At 37.8% G+C, this 24,909-nt stretch overlaps 1 protein-coding gene across 1 annotated transcript in view; it reads left to right on the forward strand.

The window, feature by feature from the left end:
• The window catches only part of LOC146000523 (dipeptidase 1-like), a 196,932-nt gene extending 176,594 nt beyond the window's left edge, over window positions 1–20,338 (forward strand). Inside the window, exons 8-10 of the mRNA XM_083138268.1 lie at window positions 860–935; window positions 3,180–3,318; window positions 20,212–20,338. Of these exons, the coding sequence (XP_082994394.1) occupies window positions 860–935; window positions 3,180–3,318; window positions 20,212–20,313 (317 nt within the window). The 3' untranslated portion in view covers window positions 20,314–20,338. The remainder of the gene's footprint in view (window positions 1–859; window positions 936–3,179; window positions 3,319–20,211) is intronic.
• The last annotated feature ends 4,571 nt before the right edge of the window (window positions 20,339–24,909 follow it).

The following is a 24,909-nucleotide window of genomic DNA, read 5'->3' on the forward strand; positions in this document are numbered from 1 at the left end:
TTAAAAACGTCTTAGATAATTCGATTAGACGAATTTTGAGTTCGCAGTGTTAACTTCCAAACTGTTAGTTAGCATTAAAGCTCGCAAATATTTTTTTTTACTACAAGCTTGTGTGTTTCGTATTATACATTATTATTATTATATGAACTGCATGTCTACAAAAACCTAGGCCTATTATTAACTCTGGAAGTCCCAAAAAAAATTGTATTTGCGAGGTGGATAGATTAGCTTCATGTCAAACTAGAGGTCGTGGATTAGAATCGTTAATGTGACCTCCTTTCCTCAATTCATCGTGCATCTACGTCGCTGCTACTTTGTACAAAATATGAATAAACAATACAGGATAACCAAAAATAAAAATACGTATTTGTGCTTCTTGGTATGTTCATCTAACATTGTCCCAGATTTACAGTTGGACTTCTAGAATTATTCTGAAACTCTCCAGCAAGATTCACGTGCTGAACTTTGCAGCAAGTTGCGCTTCCTCTGATACTAATTTGCTTTAGAAACTGGAAAAATATCACCGAGATCCAAAGATTCATTTCTTAATTTGCATTTTTTTCCACCTCATAAGCTCAGAATAGGAAATCAATGGATCGTCTATCATCACGGAAGTGCAACGCTGTCTTACGAACTCCATCAATCAATGGAGAATTGGCGCTGCAGAAAATATGAGGCATTTGCTATCTTAATTTAAGATTCCTCTCGTTAGAGAATTGATCGGTGTTGGGTTTTGTTCTCAAAGAGATATTTCATTTTGATCCATTATTTCTGCGGATATGTTGATGTCAATGTCCTATGATATTTTCCAACAGCCCATTCGTCATTCACTTATTTCCTTTCCTGTTTTCTCTTTCAGCTCACATCAATCACATTAGAGAGGTTGCGGGGGTGGATCACGTTGGCATCGGAGCCGGATATGATGGGATCAACTTGTAAGTATATTATTTTAAAGCGCTTTCTGAATACGAAAATAATATTATTTGTTACTGTAAGTTCACATTTCATAATTATTATTACGTGCAACTTGAAATAAAGGGATCTCGGATTCGATCCAATGTGGTTGTACATTCCACAGTGCATTTGATCTCACTTTAAACTGTGCGTAAAGTGGACTTATACTCTATCCCAGGAATCTGTGGAGGAAGGCAACTCAGAGTGTCAGAGCGAAACAGTACACGCTGCTGGGAAGGCTGGTAACTGCAGTTGCCCCCCTCTCTCTCCAAACAATCCAGATTCCTCTCGCGTGTTCATTGGTGGAACTGTCTTGCGTCACTACTTGCGCAAATAGTTTTCCTTCGCTTGCTCCAGAGATAGCCGGGACAGGGTATACACTTTCAGTTGTATTTTAATGTTCATATCATCTCTAGTGAGTCCTCGACTGTGGCCGTGTGACGTATGAGTAGTGTGACCCGGTTATGGAAACCTGCAACAACAACAACTGGGAGTTCGCCGTGCTGACCACACGTCACCCCGTAGCTGGTTGAATGGTGGGAGGTGAAAGTGAGACCGGAAATCGTTATGTATGCCCTGGCCTTGACGGGGTGTTGCGACACGGGTCATTTATTTGTTTTTACATAGTAGGATAGGAGAGTAAAATATTACGTTTTAGTTTCACTAATTCATTTGTTTTACCTTCCACTTCAGTGTCAATATGGAGCCCAGTGTTCGTCCATTCTTTAAAATTTAGTGCACACCAATCTGGTTAAGATTTTTATGTGAAGGGCACGACATTGTTTAAGTTGAATATTAATTTGCAATCGCTCTCTGTTCATCAATTAAAATAGCACATACAATATTTTAATTATTACAGAATAGAAAACAAGCCTCTGTACGAAATGAGCTTAGGTTCACTGACTAGACAATTATAGAAATGTATGCGCAATGCAGCTCAATAAATACAGGGTATAAGAACAAATCTATTTTACTGGTGTGTAGAATCGAACCTGGGAAGAACCTTTGAGAGTCTGATGGCCCACTGCATTTGTTGTAAAAGACACAGGTCCGTCGATCCTACCACATACATAAAATATTTTGTTCACTTGAATAGAAGTTAAGTGTTGCTCTCTCGTTCCGTAACGCACTAGGTAAAAGGATAAACAATGGAATTAAGAATTAAGATTACATACTATTTGTTAAAAATGTTGTCACAAATACTAATATTCAGAAAATATTGTTTCAGATTGAACTAATTGAAAGTAAATTTAGTGGTATTCTCTCTATTTATTGATTTTCTGAATTTATGATCCTAGAGCCATTGTAAAATTTCGTGGTATTGCATTTGTATCTACGAGGGTCTGTCAAAAAATAAGTTGCACTTACCCATGACATTTTGTCGGAAAGATACATTTTGATGAACGTGGCTGTGAGCACTGCTCACGGTTCTCTTCGCCATAGCTGTTAGGGATTGGATATGATCAGCTTGAACATGTTAGGTCAGTTGGAAGTGGTGTTCAAACTCTACGTGCATGCAGTTACTAGTTTGCTGTGGGTAAGAAGGTGTGATAAAGCAATATCGTCTCACGTGATCGCAAAATGATGTGAGATGTTCGAGAATGGTACTTGCGGATATTGAAAACGACTACCAGCAAAAAGGCTGTCAACTGCTAAAACGAAGGACAATGTTGAACATGGAAATGAACTGATTCATAGTCCAGAATTCGCGCCCTGCGATTTTAATGTGTTTGGCCCATGAAAGTAGAAATTGCGAAGCGGCGATATCATTTCGACCAGGAAGTTTCAACTGGGACGTAAGGATGATTATCGAAGGTTGGACAGGAATTCTTCGAACAAGGTGTAGAGAAACTAGTGTCACGATATGACAAAGTTTTGAACAGACCTTGTGACAGTTTTGAAAGTGTCCATTCATGTAAATATAAGAACCGTTCTTCATATTCCATGCGCTACTTATTTCATGCTAGTGCAATAACCATTTGACTGACCCTCGTAATATGTTTGCATTTTCATGTGCATCAAAGAACAGAGAACAATGTACATAGTACTGAAACGTGTAAGTAAGTTATAAGAGATTTACAAGAACAAAGAAGCATGTATATTCATAATATAAATAATCATTGCATCCCGTCTTGATTTTGTTGTGCTGTTGAAGTTCAGTTTGCATCCAAAGATGACCTTGAGCTATTTAGCAAGATTTAAGTGTTTCCCCAATCTCTTTGCAGAACTCCACAAGGACTTGAGGATGTATCGCGGTATCCTTATCTCTTGGCAGAGTTGCTGGGGAGCAGTCGGTGGACGGAGAAGGACATCGAGAAACTCGCTGGTCGAAATCTCTTCAGGGTGTTCAGGGACGTTGAAAGGGTAAGTAGTGCTCTCATTGCTTTCCTCCAGCAGGCACTGGAAGTGGACTGAGATTAGGAGATGGAGTTCCGAGATTTCATATCACAACGAATTTCAAACAATGGCCTTGTTGTGTGCAGCCGGCATCAGCAGTGGCATTTGGGAAACTCTAATGCCCGGCCCTAGAATGTATTAAATGCGCAATTATATTTTATTTCGCTACATGAATCTCACCCATTTTCTTTAAAACCCAGCAATTCAAACAGAAAGACAAGCTGTTTTGGTTTAAAGAGATTTTTACAAGATAACTTAGATGCATTTGACTGACGTAGTTGATTTGACTACATTGAGCCTCGGTTTACCGAAATGATACTGTGTATTTAAACTGTGGTTATCTTGATAGTCGACGAAGATGCCAAGGGGTCTCGGATTTGATACCCGGTTGAGGCACATAATGATTTGGATCTCACCTTCGAGCGGAATAGGATAGAATGTTTTTTTGATTTACTTGAGAGCAATGTTCAGCCTGAAACTGCTCTACCACCTCGTTTGCAATTAGCACAAGTGGGTTGTATAGATTGATCCTTGTTGGAACAATCGGCGGTCAAGTGGTCACCAGAGCATTTGACGCATCGGGGTCGGGTGTAGCAGTGACTCTGACCGTGCCCTATGCGTTGGCATATGTAGCACTGCAGGATCTGTTGAGAACGGTATTTTTCTACCACTATGTGAAAAGGTCCAAGCATCTTGATTTTGTGAAACCGAAAATTATCGGGCTACTCTTTGTTCAGCGTAACCAAAACCAGCGGCAGGGTTTGCTTGGTCGAAGGAGGAGAAGATGCACCAATTTGGTTGTCGTTCTTCTGGGTCGTGCTTTAGTAGAATGTCATCCGATGGAGAAGACACATAGCCAGTGTTGCGTCTCCAGGAGGTCGAAAATGTAGTCGAGATCCAAGTCCTTTGGTAAGTGTCGGATGATTACTTTGATTTTTTCGGAGGCCGTGGAGCCGTAAGCGTGTTCGATTTGCTGACTTTGAAGGAATTGTCGAACAGCGGAGTATCCCGAGTTGTCGAGCGTGTGTATTCTACAGCTGCCTTTGCTGTAGGTAAAGGTGACCCTCAAAGGGAGAAGAGCTTCTACTTGGCTCGCCATCGCGAAACCAGTCTGTTGAAATACTCTGATGCAAGTTGGCTTGCAAGTCAAAGGCTTCCTTATCTGCTTCTGCGGGCACGGTGTCGAATCAAATTGTAGTAGTCCCATGGGAGTAAGGCTGTCGGATGTACTTGCATGGCTGCTGGTGGTAGGGGAAGCAGTGGCAGACCTTCCGCCTCCTTGCTGCTGCCACCTGACTTCGCTGTCTGGAGCATCATCTTGTGTTCCAAAGGGTGCAGTCGGACTTCACTTTGCGCTTCCTGCCGCTGTTGCTGGTCTCTGACGTTGAAGACCTCGTACCTCGAGCCACTCCGTCGGTGCGTGACATGACATATCCGTTCTTTACGGACTGCAGCAGAGAAGAGAAGTCGGACTTCCTTCTCTGTCAAATCAGGCTTGAAGGATGACGAAGACCAAGGGACAAATCAGGACGATATATATATACAAAAATTACTCCCCTCCAGACACAAGACTATTGGACTCTTTATCTCACACACTTTTCCCTTTTTCCAACCACCTTCCAGATGAAAGGTGAAAGTACAGTTGACAAGGGAAGACCAGCTGGTGCAATGTTCCAGAAAAACTGCTTTGTAATAGTTTTGCGTCTGGGGGACTAATTTTTGTGAATACATATCGTCCTGTTTTGTACCTTGTCTCATTTGTACAAGGTACAGAGTCTGAAGAAGACCTTGGTAGATAGTTGAAACGTTACGTTTGTTTATGTTTAATAATAGAATGAATTTCTGCCTTGGTCAGCATATTGAGTTTTTTTTAAACATACATTATTTGTCCACTGAGTTCGATATCTCACAGAATGACACCGCTAGGAGCTTCAGGCATTGTACAGTCACGGACACTGCTGGGTTTTAACGATTCCATTGAAAGTCAATGCATTCATTTTAACCCAGAACTGTCCGTGACTGTGCGTGACAGGTGCTAGGTGACGGAACCAATTGGATCACTCTTATAGCAGAACACCTGTAAGATGTTCGCCATTACGTCTTTGTTCTGGATAACCACAGTTTCCCCTACTACATACAATGCAAGCAAGGTAATGGGGTGGCAAGAAAAACGTTAGTATTAATAACAATTACAAAATAGAGCTTACGCATGATGAAGCTTTACAAGAGTTTTCATAGCACGAAGGAGGAACCAGCCAATAAAGGATGAGTTTATTACCCACCAAATACATTAGGCAGGATCCAGGTCCATTTCGAAGTAATCTCCTGCCTGCCACCGTGCCGGAGTTTGTGAGTGTCCATTACTCAATTTCACGATATCATCACTTTCCTCATCTTCGCAAATTCGCCTATTGCCAGCGTTGGTACCCATCCTGCACAGAGAAGTGTTATGGACAAGTACTCGTGACGAATGATGAAGACACTGCCGTGAGAGATGTGTAAAACGTCTGCCGAGTCGTGAACGGTTACCGGGCAATCTTGATAATTAAAAAATGACAACAGCTGTGTTAATCGTTACCTTGGTCACGGCTATGGCCAATGCTGAGAGATTTCTTATTTAGATATGAAAAGACTTTTACTTCAATCCTATTCTCATTTCTGTTCTTATTTCTCTTCTTCATTTTCCCTTCGTTCTTGTGTAATATATTTTTTTCTGTTTAACTCTTGTTATTTCTTTCCTCTACTATTACTCTCTCTCTCTCTCTCTCTCTCTCTCTCTCTCTCTCTCTCTCTCTCTCTCTCTCTCTCTCTCTCTCGCTCTCTCTCTCTCTCTCTCTCTCTCTGTTTTCTATTTTTTGCCTCTCTTTTTCTCTCTCTACAATGTTTTTCATTCTCTTTCAATCTTTCTCCTGCACACTCTCTCTCTCTCTCTCCCAAGTTTTTTTTCATTATCTTTCTCTCTCTTGAATCTGTTTTTCTTTCATTCTTTCTATCTCTCTCGAGCTCCTTTCCTTCTATTCCTCGAGTTTCCATCTTTGGTTTTCCTTCTGCGCCTCTCTCTCTCTATCTCTCTCGAGCTCCTTTCCTGTTTTCTTAATGTCCACACCACTCTACCTTCTATCCATTACATTTCCACCCCTCTCTACATATCTCTCTCTCTCTTGAGTATCCTTTCCTCTTTTCTTTCTCTCCATATCCCTCTACTTTCTATCCTTTCCTTTCCATCTCCACCTCTCTCTCTCTAGAGCTACTTTCCTATTTTATTCATTTCCACCTCCCTCTAGTTTCTATTCTTTTCCTATCCATCTCCACCTCTGTCTATCTCTCCCGCTTCATTTATTTATTTCCTTCCCTCTGTCTCTGTCCATGCCTCTCTTTCCATCTCTCTCTATCTCTCCATATCTTTTTCATGTATTTTTCTTTTACTTTCGTCTTTCCTTCGCTTTCTGTTTCTACAGTCCCTCCAAAAGATTAAGACCACCAACTTTTTTCATATAAATTAATCCTGACCGAAAGTTTTTGGTACAAATATGGAGTGAAATTGTATGGAAGTAATATAGTGTGTGAGACATATATTGCCGAAAAAATATTGGTATACCTCTTGTAGTTCTTGAGATACGAAGTGGAAAATTAAATTTCTTAACTGAAAAATACAGCATTTTGAAGTACAGCTGAATGTGTATACACGTAACCGACGTCGTTATGGCAGTACTGAATTTTTTCCAGTATTGTGGAACATGAACGAAGGTTCCGTCGAAAAAAAAAATTCTCGTGTTTTTCTTCTTCTAAAATTTGCAAAATTATAAAAATACAGCGAAAACTGAGAGGTCTTCAGATAACAGTATCTTCCTCAGCGACTGCACTGGAGTGAACAAATTTTATCAGTCATTAGTTGAAATGTGTGTCAATAGATGGCGCAGAATGACATATCTCGAGTACCAGTATTGTGCAAGTCAAAACTGTTTTCGTTACGCTTGATAATAAACAGGCTGTTTGAATCTCAAGCTACGTAATAATGGGGAGAAAATCTGTGCCCGTGGCCGTGTAATGGCAAATATTTGGTATGTACAGATGCAATAGGTCTCATAGGGAAATTGCAGTAGCATTGAATGTGAGTAAAACCTGCGTGGTTTTACAATAAACAAATTCTTCGTGTAGCCGGACGCCAGCCAAGGAATGTCCAGGAACGTCATGAACATATCTCCGAAGTATGGAATAAGATTACGCACCAAGAATGCCAGAAATTTGTCCGCAGCATGAGAAAACGTGTGCAAATGTCATTGAATCTTAAAGGTAGACATATTCAATATTAAAATTTTACACTTCATTCTTCTAATTTCAGGAGAAATGTTTGCTTCCAAGTACATTTTCAAAGTTCAGATTTAATGATTTTACAAATTGTACGTTTAATTGTATCTATTAATTATAAGTACATTAATATGCCCTTATACTTTCTTTATCTTGATGTACCTTTCAATAACATTACATTATAATTCCAATTTTGTATGAAAGTGCTATTTTCATGAAAAGCACTCGCATATGTACTTTTCTGTTTGTCTGAAGAACACATGACAAGGTGGTTTGAAACTTTTAGTAGGGACTGTAAATATTTCTATTTCACGATGATTTGCAAACATGACGTCACGGAAATTGTCACGACACACGTTTATAATATTGACCACACCTACAGACAATGATCTTCAGTATCACGGTTAACCTAAGAGGTAGAAATCGAATAAAATGAGCAAAAGACAAACATAAATCATATTGAAACAACAGGGTTGAGTTTGTTCTTCTGTCGATTATGCAGAGAATATAATGAGAAAACAATTCCCCTGTATTCTGCACGGTATGAGACTGCGGTGATCTGTCTTCAACCGATTATGCTATTTATGTACAGCTTTAGGGAAATCGAAAATACTTTTCCCAGTTTTACATTCGCGTGTTGCACGCTACCTTCGATTCAGAAGTAGTAAAATCAATTGGAATATATTTCACTTTTTTTTGCTTCATGGTTTAGTGATTGAATTTTATGATTCCTGGAAAAGTTGATAAAATGCTAACTAAAAATAGTACAGTACATTAAAATCTCAGAAGATGCTTATAGCAGTTTTGAAATCTTTGAAAACGAAAACAAACTTCAAGAAATTACTAGTGAAAAACTAATTTCCCTGACATATGTATTTGTGTGATACACACCCATATTGATTGTCGAGACCCTGTTGTGATACGCACTAAAATTTTAGTTGTAGGTCTGCCGGCTCTTTTGCGGAGTGTTTGGCACACAGTACTGCGACGCCAGGCGTCCCGGGTTCGAATCCCGTGCTGGGCATGGGTGTTCTTTGTGAGTTTTCCTTCATCAATTTCATAATATCATCACTCATCCTCATCTTGGCGATTAGCAATAAGTGGCAGAAAAGCGAAGTAAAATAAACCAAATCGGTAAATTGATTTGTAGGTTCCGGAAAGCATCAAGTGCACTTTAATAACAAACTTTAAAATATTCCAAAAATACTTTCTTAAGCGATTATATTTCGCACTAATACAGGGCACACATGGTACACATCGCATTATTTTAGGAACTTCAGTATCTCCGATGTGCAGTGTAAGATAAATTTATTGTGTTTATCCACTTCCTAGAATGATTGATTTGCTTTTTTAGCATTTCTGTCTTATCTCGAACCTTCTGTATGTGCAACGGCTTCTGACGTCGTCATGTAACACTGTGTTGTAATAGTCTCCTTTGTAAGAAGGATGCCGTTAGCTGGAATAGATATGTCGTGTATTTACACTTCTGATGTGTAATATCGAATAACTATTTTTGGCAATTTTTGATGCTTGGTGAGGACTTCTGGGCCGGCGGAACAATTACTGATGTTATTTCAGATACAGTAAAATAATATTCTGGTAAATTAATGATGCTGAATTTGCATTCCAGGCACCATCTCGTATATTCCAAAATATGTTGTTATGTCGTGCGAATGTTTGTACTTGGTTGTTTTATGTCGCTTTTCCGCCACTTTTGTCAAATCGCGACGATGGGGATGAGTGATAATGAGGTGAAATTCACACCCAAAAAACGCCCATGCCTAGGCCGGTGTTCGAACTAAAGAAAAAATCGTTGGTGAGATTAAAAGTTGATCACGTAATGCGCTCGACAACCAAGCAAACTGTCGAAAGTTCATATGATACATTTTTTCACATAATGTATAATATATCGTGATATGTATGCTTACTTAATATTTAATTTGCCTAGAGTTTGAGACAATTGGCATGCAATGTATACTTCGACGTAGTATATAATTAATTGACACCCAAAACTCAAAATTATTATGTTGTAAATACAAATGCTTCATCAAATTAATAAAGATCTTGTAGCCCTTTTGATTTAATTTCTGTCAAATGAATGTCAAAGTTTGCTTAACATCCACTTTATCGGGATTGAACCCACAGTTAAAAGTGAAATCCAAACCACTATATTTCTCTACTGTAGACCCCTTAATTACAAGCGAGATCGTTACCACCACGCTATCGGAACGTCAAGTGAATCATCAACCTCAAATTGCGTTCGTTTTGGCTTCGTGCCGAGTTAGCGCGTGACAATGCGTGACATGGCGCAGACATTCTCGTCCCATAACATCTCGCTTATTTACGCACATATCTTTAGCATAGACAATTATATTTATATTGCAAAACGAGTACTAACCTGTGTTATAAGAGTTGTTCACAATTGTTCACGCGCTATTTCGGTGCAGAGCTACAACGAACGCACTGTGTTTGAAGACGAAATTAGTGTGTCCAAAAACATTTGAATATAAATATATTTTATACTTGGCTTAGGTGTTAACATCCAATTTACCTCTGAAGTGACCGAATTTTATAATTGCTTGCATTTTGTGAATGTTTTAGCATACCGTACCGTATTAAGTAGACAATATCTACTGACCCGTGCTTTTAACTATACTTATTCTAGCAGTACGTTTCGAGAGAGTCTTCTTCTGTTTCGTCTTCAGGTAAATAACTTCCTACACCAAAGCCAACCAGCTACTCCACTGTTAACCCAGTTGGTTAACGCACCAGATTTGAAGCAAACTAACAGGTTTATCGGAAGTTTAAAACCCACTACGGGTGAAAATAAATTTGTTCATCTGAAGACGAGAGAATATGTGCTTTCTACAAATGTAGTGTTAAAGTAAATATACTTAATGTACTTGACATTGAACAATGTCCAAATAAAACTGCATGCTAATGTCACTAGCAGTAAAATCGTTTAACTGTTAACTTTACAAAGAACAATTTCAAGTTGCTTTAGGTTCACATCAAACTTGCATTGTCAATACAAATGAAATAAATGAAAATGTTTTATTACAACACTTTCAACAAACAGAAGCGAACTGTTCACTATTATAATCAGGTTCCCACATGAACCATATAGAATCTCAATATTTATCTAGTTTGAAGCCATAAAAAATGTTTAGCAAATTTATAAAAAGTCAACAGCAAAAAGTAAGGGTATAGCAAGGATATGTAGTAAAGGCACATTTAAATGTATCATAATTATAAATACTACATGAAAATTTAAATTTGCGGCTAACACGTCTGGAAATAATGCGGTGGTCTACTAACAGCAAAATATACGGCCTCTGTTCTACTTTTTGTTCATTATTCACCAAGAGTTCGTGGACTTTGTCTTATAGTACATTACGTATAACTGAAGCACGTGTAGTTTCCATATCGAATGTTGACAAACATGCAGAAGTTAATATAAGATGTTGTGAAAATATACTGAACCACGTATCATGCATATTAAACCCAAAATGGAGTGACAGCATTGTCTAGCATTTTGTTATACAGTTACGTATTTTTTAAACAGTTATGTTTCTGCATTTGTTATTTTTTTCAACTCTCTTCACTAGATTTTCTTCCGAATACGTTTTCTCTTTGTAGTAGATCTTCGATACCCGGTGGAGGCACAGAGTGGTTCGGATCCCACTTTAAACTGTAGGTCAAGTTTCGATTAGCCTTATTGTGCACAAAGTGAACTTAAGACACCAAACAACCAATATTTGTAGTAGATCGAACCCATGCACTAAATATATAAATGCAGAGAATCTGGATTCTAGGTTACAAGTACAGTCACCAGCAATAAAAATGAGACACGCTATGTATGTTGTCTAACTTTACGGCGATAGGTGGATCTGAATATCAATAATATTAATATCAAATGCCAACTTCTAACACCACTGTACTGTAGATTTTGGCCTTGCAGAGAAGCGAGTACTTCAGAATGTAAGTATCCCATTTTTATTGCCTGTTACTGTACATCCATACAAAATATTTAGTAAGCGTAGTTCTTGTTTCTCGTACCTGCTTGCATATGCGAATATTGAATGAACATCGAAATAAATTCCTTGGTGAACACGTACTTGATTTATTTTTACAGATAACTCTTAATATTGAATAAAAGTTCAGCATCAAATCCAAGGCAAAACAAAATTAAGAATCTCAATGTTTGAATATCGTCGTCCACTAATCCTTAATCAAAGGATTGCAAATTGAACCAACGGAATGAAGATAAGGAAAAGGAGAAAAGAATGAAGTTGAGCTTGGAGGAAAAGAAAGAGGGGATCACTTCTGTGAAGAAGGAGATTACAAAGGAAGATATCGGGAACTACACAGAAGGGTGAAAGTGCAGAGGATAGGAAGGAACAGATGGAAAGCGGGGAAATAGGGGATTAGACTCGGAGAAAGTCGTAAAAAGAGTATGGGGTAAAATGGTAAGGGGGAGGAGAAACTGTTTCAAAGGGACGAACCTTTGTTGGAAAGAATAATGGAGCTGGCCGGGCTTTCAATTCGAATAAAAGTCCAACGTTGCCTGTAAATGTTTAATCAATTTCAAATCTATTTCGGTTTAAAAAAACGAATATTCATGCCGATTTTGTCCATGTAACCACCTTTCAAATACATATTCCCCGCCTCTCTCTCTCTCTCTCTCTCTCTCTCTCTCTCTCTCTCTCTCTCTCTTTGTGTGCGTGTGTAAAGCCCAACTGAGTGGTTAGCAGATCGCGCTACGACGCCAGGTGTCCCGGGTTCGTACCCCGCCTGGATAAGGATGTTTGTGATTGTCTATTCCTCAATTCCATCATATCATCACTCATCCTCATCTTCGCAAATTAGCAGCCAAAAGTGGCCCAAAAAGCGATGTAAAATAAGATAAATTTTGTGGGGGGCAAGATAAACAATACTTTTTATATGTAAATATACATAAACGTATCCTTCTACGTGAATTTGAGGGGGGCCGACTGTGTCTTAACCTCCCCAAGTCGGCGCCTATGGTACAGTCACTGACATTTCTGTATTGTAATGAACCTATGTATAGTAAATGAAGTCATTATAACCAGAAAATATCCGTGACTGTACACACACACAGACACACATTTATGTGCGTATATATGTATATTTCTTTCCGGTAATAGTCGTTTGGAAATTAATAATTCCTTGATTTGTTCTCGTTGTTCCCAAAACTGTCTTTTCGAAGGGAAGGGCAATTCTACTTACCACCTCTTGCATGACAAGATAAGAATCAATGTGAAACATTTCTTTCATGTAAAGCATTCTTTGTCTAGATTAGTGACCAGGTGATATATTTATAATTGAGGTAGGGTCATCAGTTGCTCTTCATGACGTCTGTCTTTCAATCTTTAACGCATTTGTCGAAGACAAATATCAAATGTCGCTGCATTATTTTGTGTCGATAAACCTGATTGGAGAAATAGGAACCAGTCTTCCTTGTGAAATGCTTGTCGTAGTGTACTAGTGTTCGATTCATTACAATTTTGATTTAAGTCAACTTTACTCGGAGAGAGGTTAATCGGGACAGGACCTACTGTTTAAAGTGGGATCCGAACCATTATGGGCCTCCATCAGGTATCGAACACTTTATTTCTAGACAGGAAATATACATACGTAGAAGCACCAAACTATGTCAGTTTTTCAAAGTATTACCCCTGAACATCCAGACACTGTTGCCATCATTGTGGAAGTTCCTTGATGCCTTTGGCATAGAAAGAAGTAGGTTGGTGTCATAACCACTGGAGGACAGCATTCTTGAGTTCCTCATCTGTCTGGAAGTGCATCCCGCCCAAATGCTCTTTAAGAGCCCCAAACAAGTGGAAATCACTGTGGGCTAAATCTGGGCTGTAAGGACTGTGTGGTTAAACCTCCCAGTGCAAGTTGGCCAGTGTTGTTTGAGGCAAATGGGTCGTGTGTGGCCTTGCATCGTCATGGAGAAGAATGACATGTTTCAACAACATTCCAGGTCTTTTCTTCCGAACGGCCCCATGTACAGCACCGTGAAGCAGTGTTGAGCAATATTGGCCATTAATAGTGGCACCCTTCTCCAAAAAAATTCCACATGGATAACACCTTTCATGTACCAGAAGGCAGTTCCCAAAATCTTACCGGTTCAAAAATCCATGCGGTTCAGTTGCTACCAACTCCTACCCTTCACTGAACTGTTGACACCATTCGTACACTCTTGCCCATGACAGTGTTTGTTCACCATAATGTGCTTGCAGTCTATGCCAAATTTCAGCAGGTTTCATTTTCTCCTTCACGAGAAATTTCATTATACACCGCTGTTCCACAGCAACAGATACACTACTTGCCACCATCTTTGTTTACACTACTGCGCATGCGCAAAATGCATCGCAAAGGATCATGATTACTCGCAAGGAATCAATCATGTTCTGTCCTGCCGAAGTAATGCAGCACCACATTGATTCGTTAATATTTTACTCACGAAAGTCTTGGTCAACCTTGAAGGAGCCTTGTATTTAATCATATCACTTCATGCCATCCACATCGCAGCAATTAACCTGCCGTAGGAGAAATGGGGAGTAAAGAATAAAGATAAACAAATGCAAGTGGTAAGTTCCCTAGGGATGGAGGAGTCAGTTCTATACAGAAGCCTGGACACTTGATAAGGGAGAGGTTGAGACATGAATTCCATGTTGCTAGGAAGAGCTGCAAGAGGAGCGTTGTGGCGTTTCTCTCGCTGAAACACGCATCATCTTTAATCTCATGGTAATACACCATCACTTCTCTCAACCTATTTCAGAGTTACAATTCGCATGAATGTATTCAAGTGCTGATTCCAGATAGCTCTCATCCTTCACTTCCCAAGGTAAGTTACAGAAGATATATGTGTGTAATGTAAACCATACACGTAAACAAATATATCAATTTATCAAAGCTTTCCACAAGCTTTACGATTTGTTGCCTTCAATTTCTAGCATTTCTCAACCACCTCCAAACCGTATCATACACTTCCAACACAGTGAAATGTTAATCACATCTGGCTGCGGGATATTTCCTGTATTCTTCGTATTTTATGTACCGATCATGTGTGTACCATGTGCAGCAAATGTTACATTCCTATGAATTTACGCTGGTGGAGCATTCTACCAATAACATACATCTCGCATTGGATACATCTCGTATTCTGAAATATGTTTTGGACGTGTCCGCGTTCTAACATTTAGCCCCTAGTATTTTTACTATACATTCCTTCGTTACAGCTTGTGCAAGTGATAAAATGGTATCTAGAAATAAGCAATCCTTTACATGTGACTTCAACAGATGTTACATTAGAGGCTTGCATCAAACAAAACGTAATCCCCATAGGAATAAAATTATCTGGAATGTTAGTTAAATAAACTTTCTCGGTGAGATATCTCAATATTGCCTTTACGTAAACCTCAGCTCAAAGGAAATTAACAATGCATTTGAAGAGCAGACCAACTTTGTTTGACCATTAAATTTTCAGCATATATATATACGGTCGTATGATAAAAGTTTAAAAAGAAAAGACAGAAATTATTCGAACACAAGTTTCAATGGCAGATTTAGTTTTCGAATTTAATAAAGTAGGCTTTAAATTGCTATGAAAATTCAGAATTTGAGGTTTTGTTAAACAAGTAAATTTAATATTGTGTTCGTACCTAATTGACTTGACACTTATTGTCAAATGCTAATGTTCGAGAATACGATTTTACTGTATTTCAACTAAATTTCAAATAATGAAACACTTCTGGAACTGCTTCTTTGAATAGTGATGTGCTGTAAAATTCGAATTTTTACTAAGTTTATAGTTTTTAAAGATTCTTGCTGTTATGTTACAAGAGATAGAAATATAGGTTGAAAAAAAGCATTTGCCCTTTTAGAGGGGTCACTTTTAGCCTAAAGTGAGTAACGGTGTTCCTTTTACTTTTGGAAGAAAAGCGTGAAAATTTCTCAACATCAACAATTACATTAATACAGTACTCGAAGTGAGTGGGGATGGTGAGTCAGAAGTATGGCTGCACGTTTGAAGTAAATGCAGTTTGTTACAGTAGAATGCAGAGGAAAATGGTAAATGGTGTATTATGGGAAACCAGGGCAAGGGTAAATGTGACATTTCCTTAGAGTTAGCAACACCGCTAAACAAGTGAATAGCGAAAACTGGAAACACATCATAGATGGCGAGTGTTGAAGGCAACAGAAAGTTTGGCCTTAACTACGATGCCTAGGAAGGCAAGTCCCGTATCGTTGAAAACTGCTACCTGAGCAAGTTTTGTGCACGTTTGTTTTACATATGATAGCGTAGTATGTACGACAAGTTAAAGTTTGTAAATTTTTATTCAAAAAGCCTGATTCCTAAATATTACTTTGACATGATATTGAAAAAGAACACGTTACCAGCCGGGATCTGGCAGTCACGATTGTCAAAGACTGCAATACCGGGGCAAGAGAGCACGGGGCATGAAGGAACAGGCACTCTTCCCCCCTCCTTACATTTTAGCTATTTCTCCATTTCCTCTCTTACAGCAGTTTAACACAGAACGAGGGGAAGATGAACTGTTCTTACAGCATGACCACACACAAATATGCCTGTAGAATGACCAAGGAAAACCAAAAGTGCCGGCCAGGCTAATAGAAAATTCATCATTAGAGACAGAATTGTCAGTAAACAATCGAACAAAATACCTTCGTTTCATGGATCTGATAATAAAACCTCTTCCGTGCAAGTAGATGAAACAACACCTGATACATCTGAAGCATTAATAATGTACTTTGCCAATTCTCTGGTGAATTGTTTGCCAAAACTCCAGAAGGTGAAATGTGGGTTGCTGTGCAATTTGCCAGGAGTGGTCTCACCAAAGCAGTGCTCAAACTTTCATCCTTCACATCCTCTGTATGGGTGCGACTACTCGTAGAGATATTTTTGTATCAATTCTTTTATAATGTATGTTCCAAATACAACATTTGAGCTCATTGTAATGTAATATGTTTATCTTTCTTTAAACATCTAATGTTTTCTTGTGCGTTCCCTCTTGCCCCTTGCACCGTTTACTCTTGACCCAACCACCAGGGCATTTTTGCAGTGTTTGGAAATATTCCCTATGGCACATTTGTAGTTTGTCTAATTTCATAAGCGTTTTATTATTATGATACTAAAAACATCTATTTTTCATGCCATACCATTGTAATATATTTACGTGTTCAACTTATAAAACAAGATGTTCACTCTTGCCCTGGTTTCCCATAATCTTGAAACTTCATTTTTCATTTCATATAAGACATTAGCTTACGTCATTAGCCAAGATGGTGCTGAACATGCAGCATCAAGTTACAGTCGCCTCGTGGGCAATTGCATACCAGGATTATCGTGAGAGCCGTGTGAGCAGCAATGGAGTTAAACAACAATTTGATGCAAACAGTCGCTTTCTCCACAGTCGACGGCAACAATATTACGTTAAAATTACTTCTCCCCAGTCTCATGGCCTCACCGTCATTCTGGTATGCAATTGCCACGCTGTAACTGTAACTTGCTGCTACATTTTGAGCGACATCTTGGTTAATGACGTAATCTCGGTCGCGTGACTCTTATATGAAATGAAAAATGAAGTTTGAAGTTTAATACACCATTCACCATTTTCTCTACATTCAGTAATTTCTGACTCAACCTGATAGGAAACATTGAGTCAATGCTAAGTATTGTATTGTTTTTGTGTAATTTGGGGTCCCTATTAAGCACATTGTACTAATCACGACGATGCAGATGGGTGATGATCAGATTAAACTGGTGACAGGGGAATCACAAAGTGTGCTGCCCCACGCATTATTTTCCTTAAGGTGCCATAATCTGTATTAATTCATGATAGCTGATAGCAAATATGATGACGCACGAGGGTGGATAAAAATCATGATTTTTATTTAAAAGATAGAACATTTTTGACGATATTTTGTATTTAAATTAGAGTTTATATATTTAAATCCTTTTTTCTTTTTTTTTTAAAAAAAACACGTTCAAATTACTTGAGTGATTTTTGGCGTCATACATAGAGTAATATGCTTTTTTAGGGAAAGACTAACTGGTAAACGCCCCTGTAAAATATTTGAAGAGTTTGATTCAAGCAAATAAAAAATTACATGCAAATATATATTTTTTTCTATTTCTGTTACTGTATACATATATGAACCTACTATGGAAATGTTTGTTGAGTGTGTAAATATGGCTATAAAAATTTCAGTATTTTTTTCCGGTGAAAATAAAACTTTCTGAATGTACTATATAATTGTAACGTAAATTATTTTTTATAGTTTTTGTAGCTGAATTTTGACAATTTTTTATGATAGTTTACAAAATATCAGCTGCCATGTTTACTTTCAATTTAATGATAATAACACTATTTACTGTTTAACATGATTAGTATATTGTGTATTATTCTACACAAAAAGTTTGCTATTTTCGCCTACAAAAAGTATTGAATTTTATTTCAAGATAAATTTAAGTGTGTTTACAGATTACATATTACATATCCTTTCGTATAAGCTTCACCTCATCTAACTAACTAACTAACTAACTCTCTAGCCTTCTTAAACCCGAAGGTTCATGGCTGAACCAAACAGGCCTTCCATCTGTCACTATCTTGAGCAACATCTATATACTCTTTTCCATCCCTACCAATTTCCTTTAGGTCTATCTCAACGTTGTCCCTCCATCTTCGTCTTGGCCTTCCCACAGGTCTCTTACCATCACGTTTCCCAACAAGAATCCTGTAAACTCAACTTTCCTCTTCTATTCGTGCCACATGGCCTTCTTGATTTAATCATTCTAATAATATCTGGACATGAATACAAATTATGTAGTTCTAAATTATGTAACCTTCTCCACTCAGATGTCTCCTCATCCCTTTTAGGTACAAATATTTCCCTAAGGATCTTTTTTTCAAATACTCTCAATTTATGTTCCTATTTCAATGTAAGGGACCAAATTTCATATCCATGTAATACTACAGGCAAAATTACTGTTTTGTATATTTTAACTTTTAGTTTCTTAGATATTAAACGAGAATAAAAAAGTTTATGAAGAGAAAAGTAACATGCATGTCCTGAATTAAGCCTACTTTTTATTTCCTCTTTAATATAATTTTCACATGTTAATATTACTCCTAAGTATTTGAATTTGGAAACTGGTTCAAACGAGTTGTTATGAATAATTAGATTTTGATTATTGCCTAACACTTGGTTTCGGCCTGTAAGGATATATTTAGTTTTCTCTTTGTTAACTTCCAAACCTATCTCTTTAGCAGTTTTGAAAAATATTTTAGCATTATTCTTGATTGAATTTATATCATGCCCTAAAAAGTCTACATCATTTGCATATGCTAACAGCTGAGTCACACCATTTAATTTTAGTCCTTCGTTAGTTTCTTTTATCTTCACCCCATCAGTATACCCTATATTTTGTTTTTTTTCTTCTCCTTTCTTATAGCCTAATAAATACCATTCAATTATTAGGAGATTATTGTACTTTCAACAAAGTGATTCTGATATCTACAAAATCCTTACGTACATTATTATAGAAATTATTTCTTTAAAGTGATTTAAACTAGTGATTTTTTTAAAAAAAATTACGTGATTTAAATGGCGATTTAAATCAACCTGATATAAATGAATCCACCTTGTGACGCACCCATAATTTGAAACCTCACAAAGCAAGTAGTGCCGTAAATGAACAACCATTTATGACAGCAGCTAGAATAGAAGTAGAAGGTGGACAGGAATTTGCACACGCAGAGAAACATAACATTGTGAAAACTATATATTTTCTCTTGTATCCTTTCTTATTATTTTCTTCACTATCTGGTAAGTATCTCCCTTATCGAAGAACGCTTTCATTGTTAGGCTAGATGCCTACGTTGTTATGTTTATTTCTCTAAGCATAAATATTATATTTGAAGTGTGTTTATGCTAAGCGAACCAAATCTAACAGACCTATCCTAACAACGAAGGCATTCCGCGTCTCACACCAGAATATGAATTAAGAATCGTTTTGTACGATAAGGGTGACCCCCCTGAAAACGCCACAGACATAAGTTGCTTCACTGTGACCATATTTGTGTTGCCAAAGGAACTTCAAAATCCCTACCTTATGATTCACATTAACTAAAGCCTGGTCCACACCTAATGTTATATAGTGAGTCTTGTATGATAGCCTAACGACAGAGAAAAAGCTTGAATGGTGTAGCCGTTTGTTTGGCGCCAGTCACATTTTCCTTATGCTAGACTGACGAGAAAACATTACGTGTGGACCAGCCTTTGGATATCCTCCCACCTTTTTAACAAAACGTTTTGTACACTCTGTATGTATGTATGTATGTATTTGTTTATACACGGTGTCCGAATAGAAACACCCTAATGGCAACTGTCTGTAATTGTCTTATTCTTAGCGTATTTTGTTCACATGATCTTGACAGAAGCAGACGATTTCTGCTGGTCACTGGTGCTGATGGTACTCTTTCTGTATCTTTGCAGGTGAAAGACGAGTGGGCAAGCTCCGAAGTTCGTCCCTTGGAGGACATCATCCCTCCGCAGGACATGTACGGGAAGACCTACTGCAGGTATCCAATCACGTGATACGAATCACAGGACCGCGGGATTCGAATTTTCTAAAGTTCAACTCACTGCCATTGTGTAAGCGAAAAGTTAGGAATTCTCTTTATGCCTTCAGCAGTGTAAAAAAGGCAAGCGGAAGAGTGTAATGCAGCTAACTATAGAGTGCGGACATGTGTACATTAATTTGTTCTCATGGGTGCCAAGTGAGGTTGTTTTCAGGAGTAAATCTATACGCACATCCTCAAGGACAAATCTATAAGTGCGTAACAGTTCGAAATTACAATTTTGACTAGCATTCTTTTTTTATTAACATAAAGAACAACAGGTTCTAAAATGGACAAGATGTAATTTAAAGTAATATGCCACCCAACGTTCTACAAAGAAGTGGAGGGAAATTAATAAGGTGCCTGAATGTAACGAGCAGACAAGTTTTAAATAGATAAGAAAGTTTTAATAAAGTGTTAAAGGGAAGGAGAATATCAAATTATTGCGGCATTGTCTGCACCACAACAATCACCACATTTTTCTGTACATTTGTTGGAAAGTTTTATATTAGTGCTATTATTGTTATCGCAATTATCACAATAATATATACGTGTAATTTGTTGGAATAATAAATGATTATCATATCTAACACAGATCTTTGTCTACTTTCTTTTCTTCATTGTTCGATTTTTGTTGTGGTTCTGTTTCTTGGAATCACCTTTATCAATATTGAAAAAATGTCGTCACCTATATTCATGTGCACTCAAGGACACTTCGTGCTTGTAAGAGTGATTGGCATTGTTGTAGCCCGTAAATGTCCATTACTGAACTTCCCAATATGCATGTGCGTTTATGTGTCGAACATGTGCACGCACGCGCGCACGCACACACGTACATTCCATATTTATAATTTTCTATACAGGGTGTCCTCCCTCTCAGTGGCCGTGCGGTCTAAGGCGTCATGCTTTATGCTCCGACTACGGGACGCGCGCAGGTTCGAGTCTCCTAGGGGAAGCGTAACAACGTTTGTCGTGAGATTTTGTGTGTGTGTGTGTGTGAGGAAATTGGGGGCGCTAGAGTGAGTATACCCAGTACCAGTTAACTGTAGAGCAGGCGAACGAGAACATGTCTCTGCGCAAGTAGTGACGCGAGACGGTTTCACCAATGAAAAGTGAGAGAAACGGGATTGCGTAATGAACGACTGGAGTTACCAGCATTCACACACACACGTACCTGTCTTTCAAGGTTCATTATATATTCTTGCAATCAATTAATGGCTGGTATAGAAGTATATGCTAGTTAATCTCGAAGGAAAAGTTATATATAGTCCATAATATTGACAAACTGCATCCTAATAACGTAACAGACTAGTGGTACATTTTAGATGGGAGGGATTGAAGTTGAGATGGCCTAAATGTCCTCGAAACGGGCAATTTGTGGTTGTAATCATTTGACTTATCATTTCTAATTTTCCACGTACTGTTCGTATATAATGAATGGGGCACATCTGCAAACAATCGTATCTGAACAAAATAAGAAAATTACAAGAAATTGGAACTCAGAGTGACGTGGTAAATATACCCCTGCACGGTGGCTTGTCTGCCAAAAAAAGTAAACTGTCCTTCCGCTCCCAGTTATGGCACCAAACATAGCCGCTACTGCCTCTGTAAACAACTACACAAATGGAAAATGATCGAATTACCAAACATTAGCAATCAATGCTGATACAGTTCTCCTGATCGTATCTGAATATTGTATCTGAAGAATTGGGTCCAGGTTCAGAATGATAAAATGAAGTCTTTGAAACATATTTATTCATTTTTTCTGTTGGTGTATATAGTTCATGCAAGCCTCCCCGATTCGTAGAGGTAACGTCGTCGCATTGTAATCAAGGTGTCCTGGTTTCGATACGAGGTTAAGGTACAGTAGTACTGTACATGGCACATTGGTTCGGATCCCACTTTAGACTGTAGGTCCTGTCCCCATTAGCCTTTCTGTGTATAAAGGGAACTTAAACAACAAATTACACTTCATTCATGTACAATAGGGTGGAACGTAGAAAAATATGTATTTTAAAATAATTCTAATAGTGCGGAAAATTTGCCTTTCGATGTAAAAATACAAAAATAAAATTTGTTGGTAATCGAAGCATGTCTTGAGGTGCCGCAAGTACGATCAAGTTTCATAAATTTGAAATTTTTTGCTCTATTTCAACCATTTTCTCTACTTTCTTATTGGCGTTATAAAAGCCAAAATCAAAAAGTTCGTACTTTTCATTTTATTAATTAAAAGAACATTTTTTTTTTGGTTGGGGGTTAAGTTTACAAAAGTAAAGTAATCGACAGGATGAAGAAAATTAGAAGAAAGTTATCAAAGAACCCAACAAAATGCATTCAAGACAGTCAAGGTCTGATAACCGAAAATAGAGGATTGTTTTTCGATGGATGAAAAGACAACACAATTATTCAAGAATAGATGGGAACTAAGTCTTACAAAGTGGTTACTACGGAAGAGCCTGTTTCGCTAATTGAAGAACCAAACTCAAAGCTTTTAGACCACGTAACACCAATATCTGGTACTGGAAAATACATTGCAGGGAGCATAATTGAGTTTTTACGAGATAACAAACATAACGAACAACTTGTGAATTTTACCGCCATTGGATGTGATGGAACCCTCTGTAAATACTGGAGTCAATAATGTTGTGATTTCGTTTATGGAAAACACAATATGAAGATCACTGCAATGGTTAGTTTGCTTATTCCGTGGTAACGAACTGCCTTTACGCCATCTTTTCTGTTCTTTAGATGGGAAAACTAAGGGCCCCAATGAGTTTAAAGGGGAACTAGGTAAGCAACTGAAGAACTGTCATCAGCTTCCTGTGGTACCATTTTGACCAATTGAAAATAACCTTTCCTTATTAGAAAATATAAGTGATTTAAGTACAGATGTGTATTGCTGTATGTAGTGGAAACTGCTCGTTGGATTTATCTTTGAAAAACCCTGGAAAACTTGCGAACTCCAGATGGCTTACATTAGCAAATCAAATACTTCGATTGTATGTAACAACTGCCAATCCTGCTAACAACCTTCAAATTGTGACTGAGTTTGTTGTAAAAGTTTATGCACCTGTGTGGTTTAACATTAAATATAAACTTTCATTTTCGATTGGTTATAAACATCTCTGGAAGCTTATTTCTTACTCACGCTATCTAACTACTGATCTTAAAGAAATAATAGATCCGGTTATTCAAAGAAACGGATACTTTTCTGCTGCTGAAAATATTATTTTGTCCATGCTATATGATGAGCGCAAACATATAAGAGAGCTTGGTTTGCGCAGGCTTCTAAAAGCAAGAGCAGAGGGTAGAGGTGGTATTAGAAAATTTACAATTCCACAAATCAACCTTGCCGCTAAGGATATACATTGATATGATCTCATGGAACGACATTGAAATCACAGAGCCCCCAATGGCAAAGCATATTTCCAATGATTCACTTAAAGAATTCATTAGGGATACATCAGAATCAACTGTTGAGGAAAACCCATTGATTGACTTTCCAAGGTTTCCATGTCACACACAAGCCGCAGAAAGAGCGGTTAAACTAGTTACTGAGTCATCTTTCTCTGTCTGTGGATCATCTTCAAGAGAAGGTTTTATTAATTCAAAAATTTTATCTCAAAAGAAGATGCCAACATTCCATACAAAAAAAAAAACAATTCAATGTGCCAACGCAGTGAAAACTCGTATTTTAATTGTGTATAATATTTTGTGCAGATTTTTTTTTAATCAAATAAGACTATATTGTTACTAATTGCACTATTTCACAGTAGATGTGTGCAAAACATCAAAAAATATGCAAAACCAAATTTTGAATTTTTATTAAATTTATGAAAAAATAGGCTCTTTGCAGCACCTCAAAACATTGTAGCAGAGCAATAACATTTTTTAATCTTTTTTTAATCTAAAAGCCAACTTTGGGCCGCTATTAGATATCCCAAAACATTTTTTTAAATTTTTGTTTGGCGGTTTTCGTTCCACCCTGTACAATCACTGTTAATGCACTGAGTAAGAAGCATACACCAATTAACCCTTAACTAGGCGCGCGGGGGTAAATTTGATCCCCAGGTAGGTATTTCTTAACGCCCAGACACTTGTTGTTTGCCCCCGGTGCTAGCTTATCTAGTACCTTCCTAAAACAGTCTGATTCAACTGTCGAGGTCATTTCCTTCATTGTGTGTGTAATTGCAGCAAGGTGAAGCTGTTCCAAAGTTGATGGGGGTTCATTTACCCCAAAGAGCCTAGTTACGTATGTGAATTTTTTATGTTAAGTTTTTTTTTAGAACTTTTCCTTAATGTGGAAGAAAGGCACAGTTTCGTGAAAAATAAGGGGCTTCGCTACTATTGTTTTCAAAAGCACAAAGTAAAATTGTACATCAAATAAATGTCGGATCTGTGGAAAATGGCACCACACTTTAAATCATTTTGACAACGCTAACAGGAATGAGCAACCGACCATTCTTCCCCCCACAAGTGCCTTCTCATGTTGCAGAACACAAGTTAGTTAAAATCCTCTTATAACGGAAAATCACGCCTTACAGATTAACAAATCTGATTAAAATAATTATAG

This window comes from Lepisma saccharinum, chromosome 16, assembly GCF_977018435.1.
Source record: "Lepisma saccharinum chromosome 16, izLepSacc3.1, whole genome shotgun sequence".
Classification (NCBI taxonomy): domain Eukaryota; kingdom Metazoa; phylum Arthropoda; class Insecta; order Zygentoma; family Lepismatidae; genus Lepisma; species Lepisma saccharinum.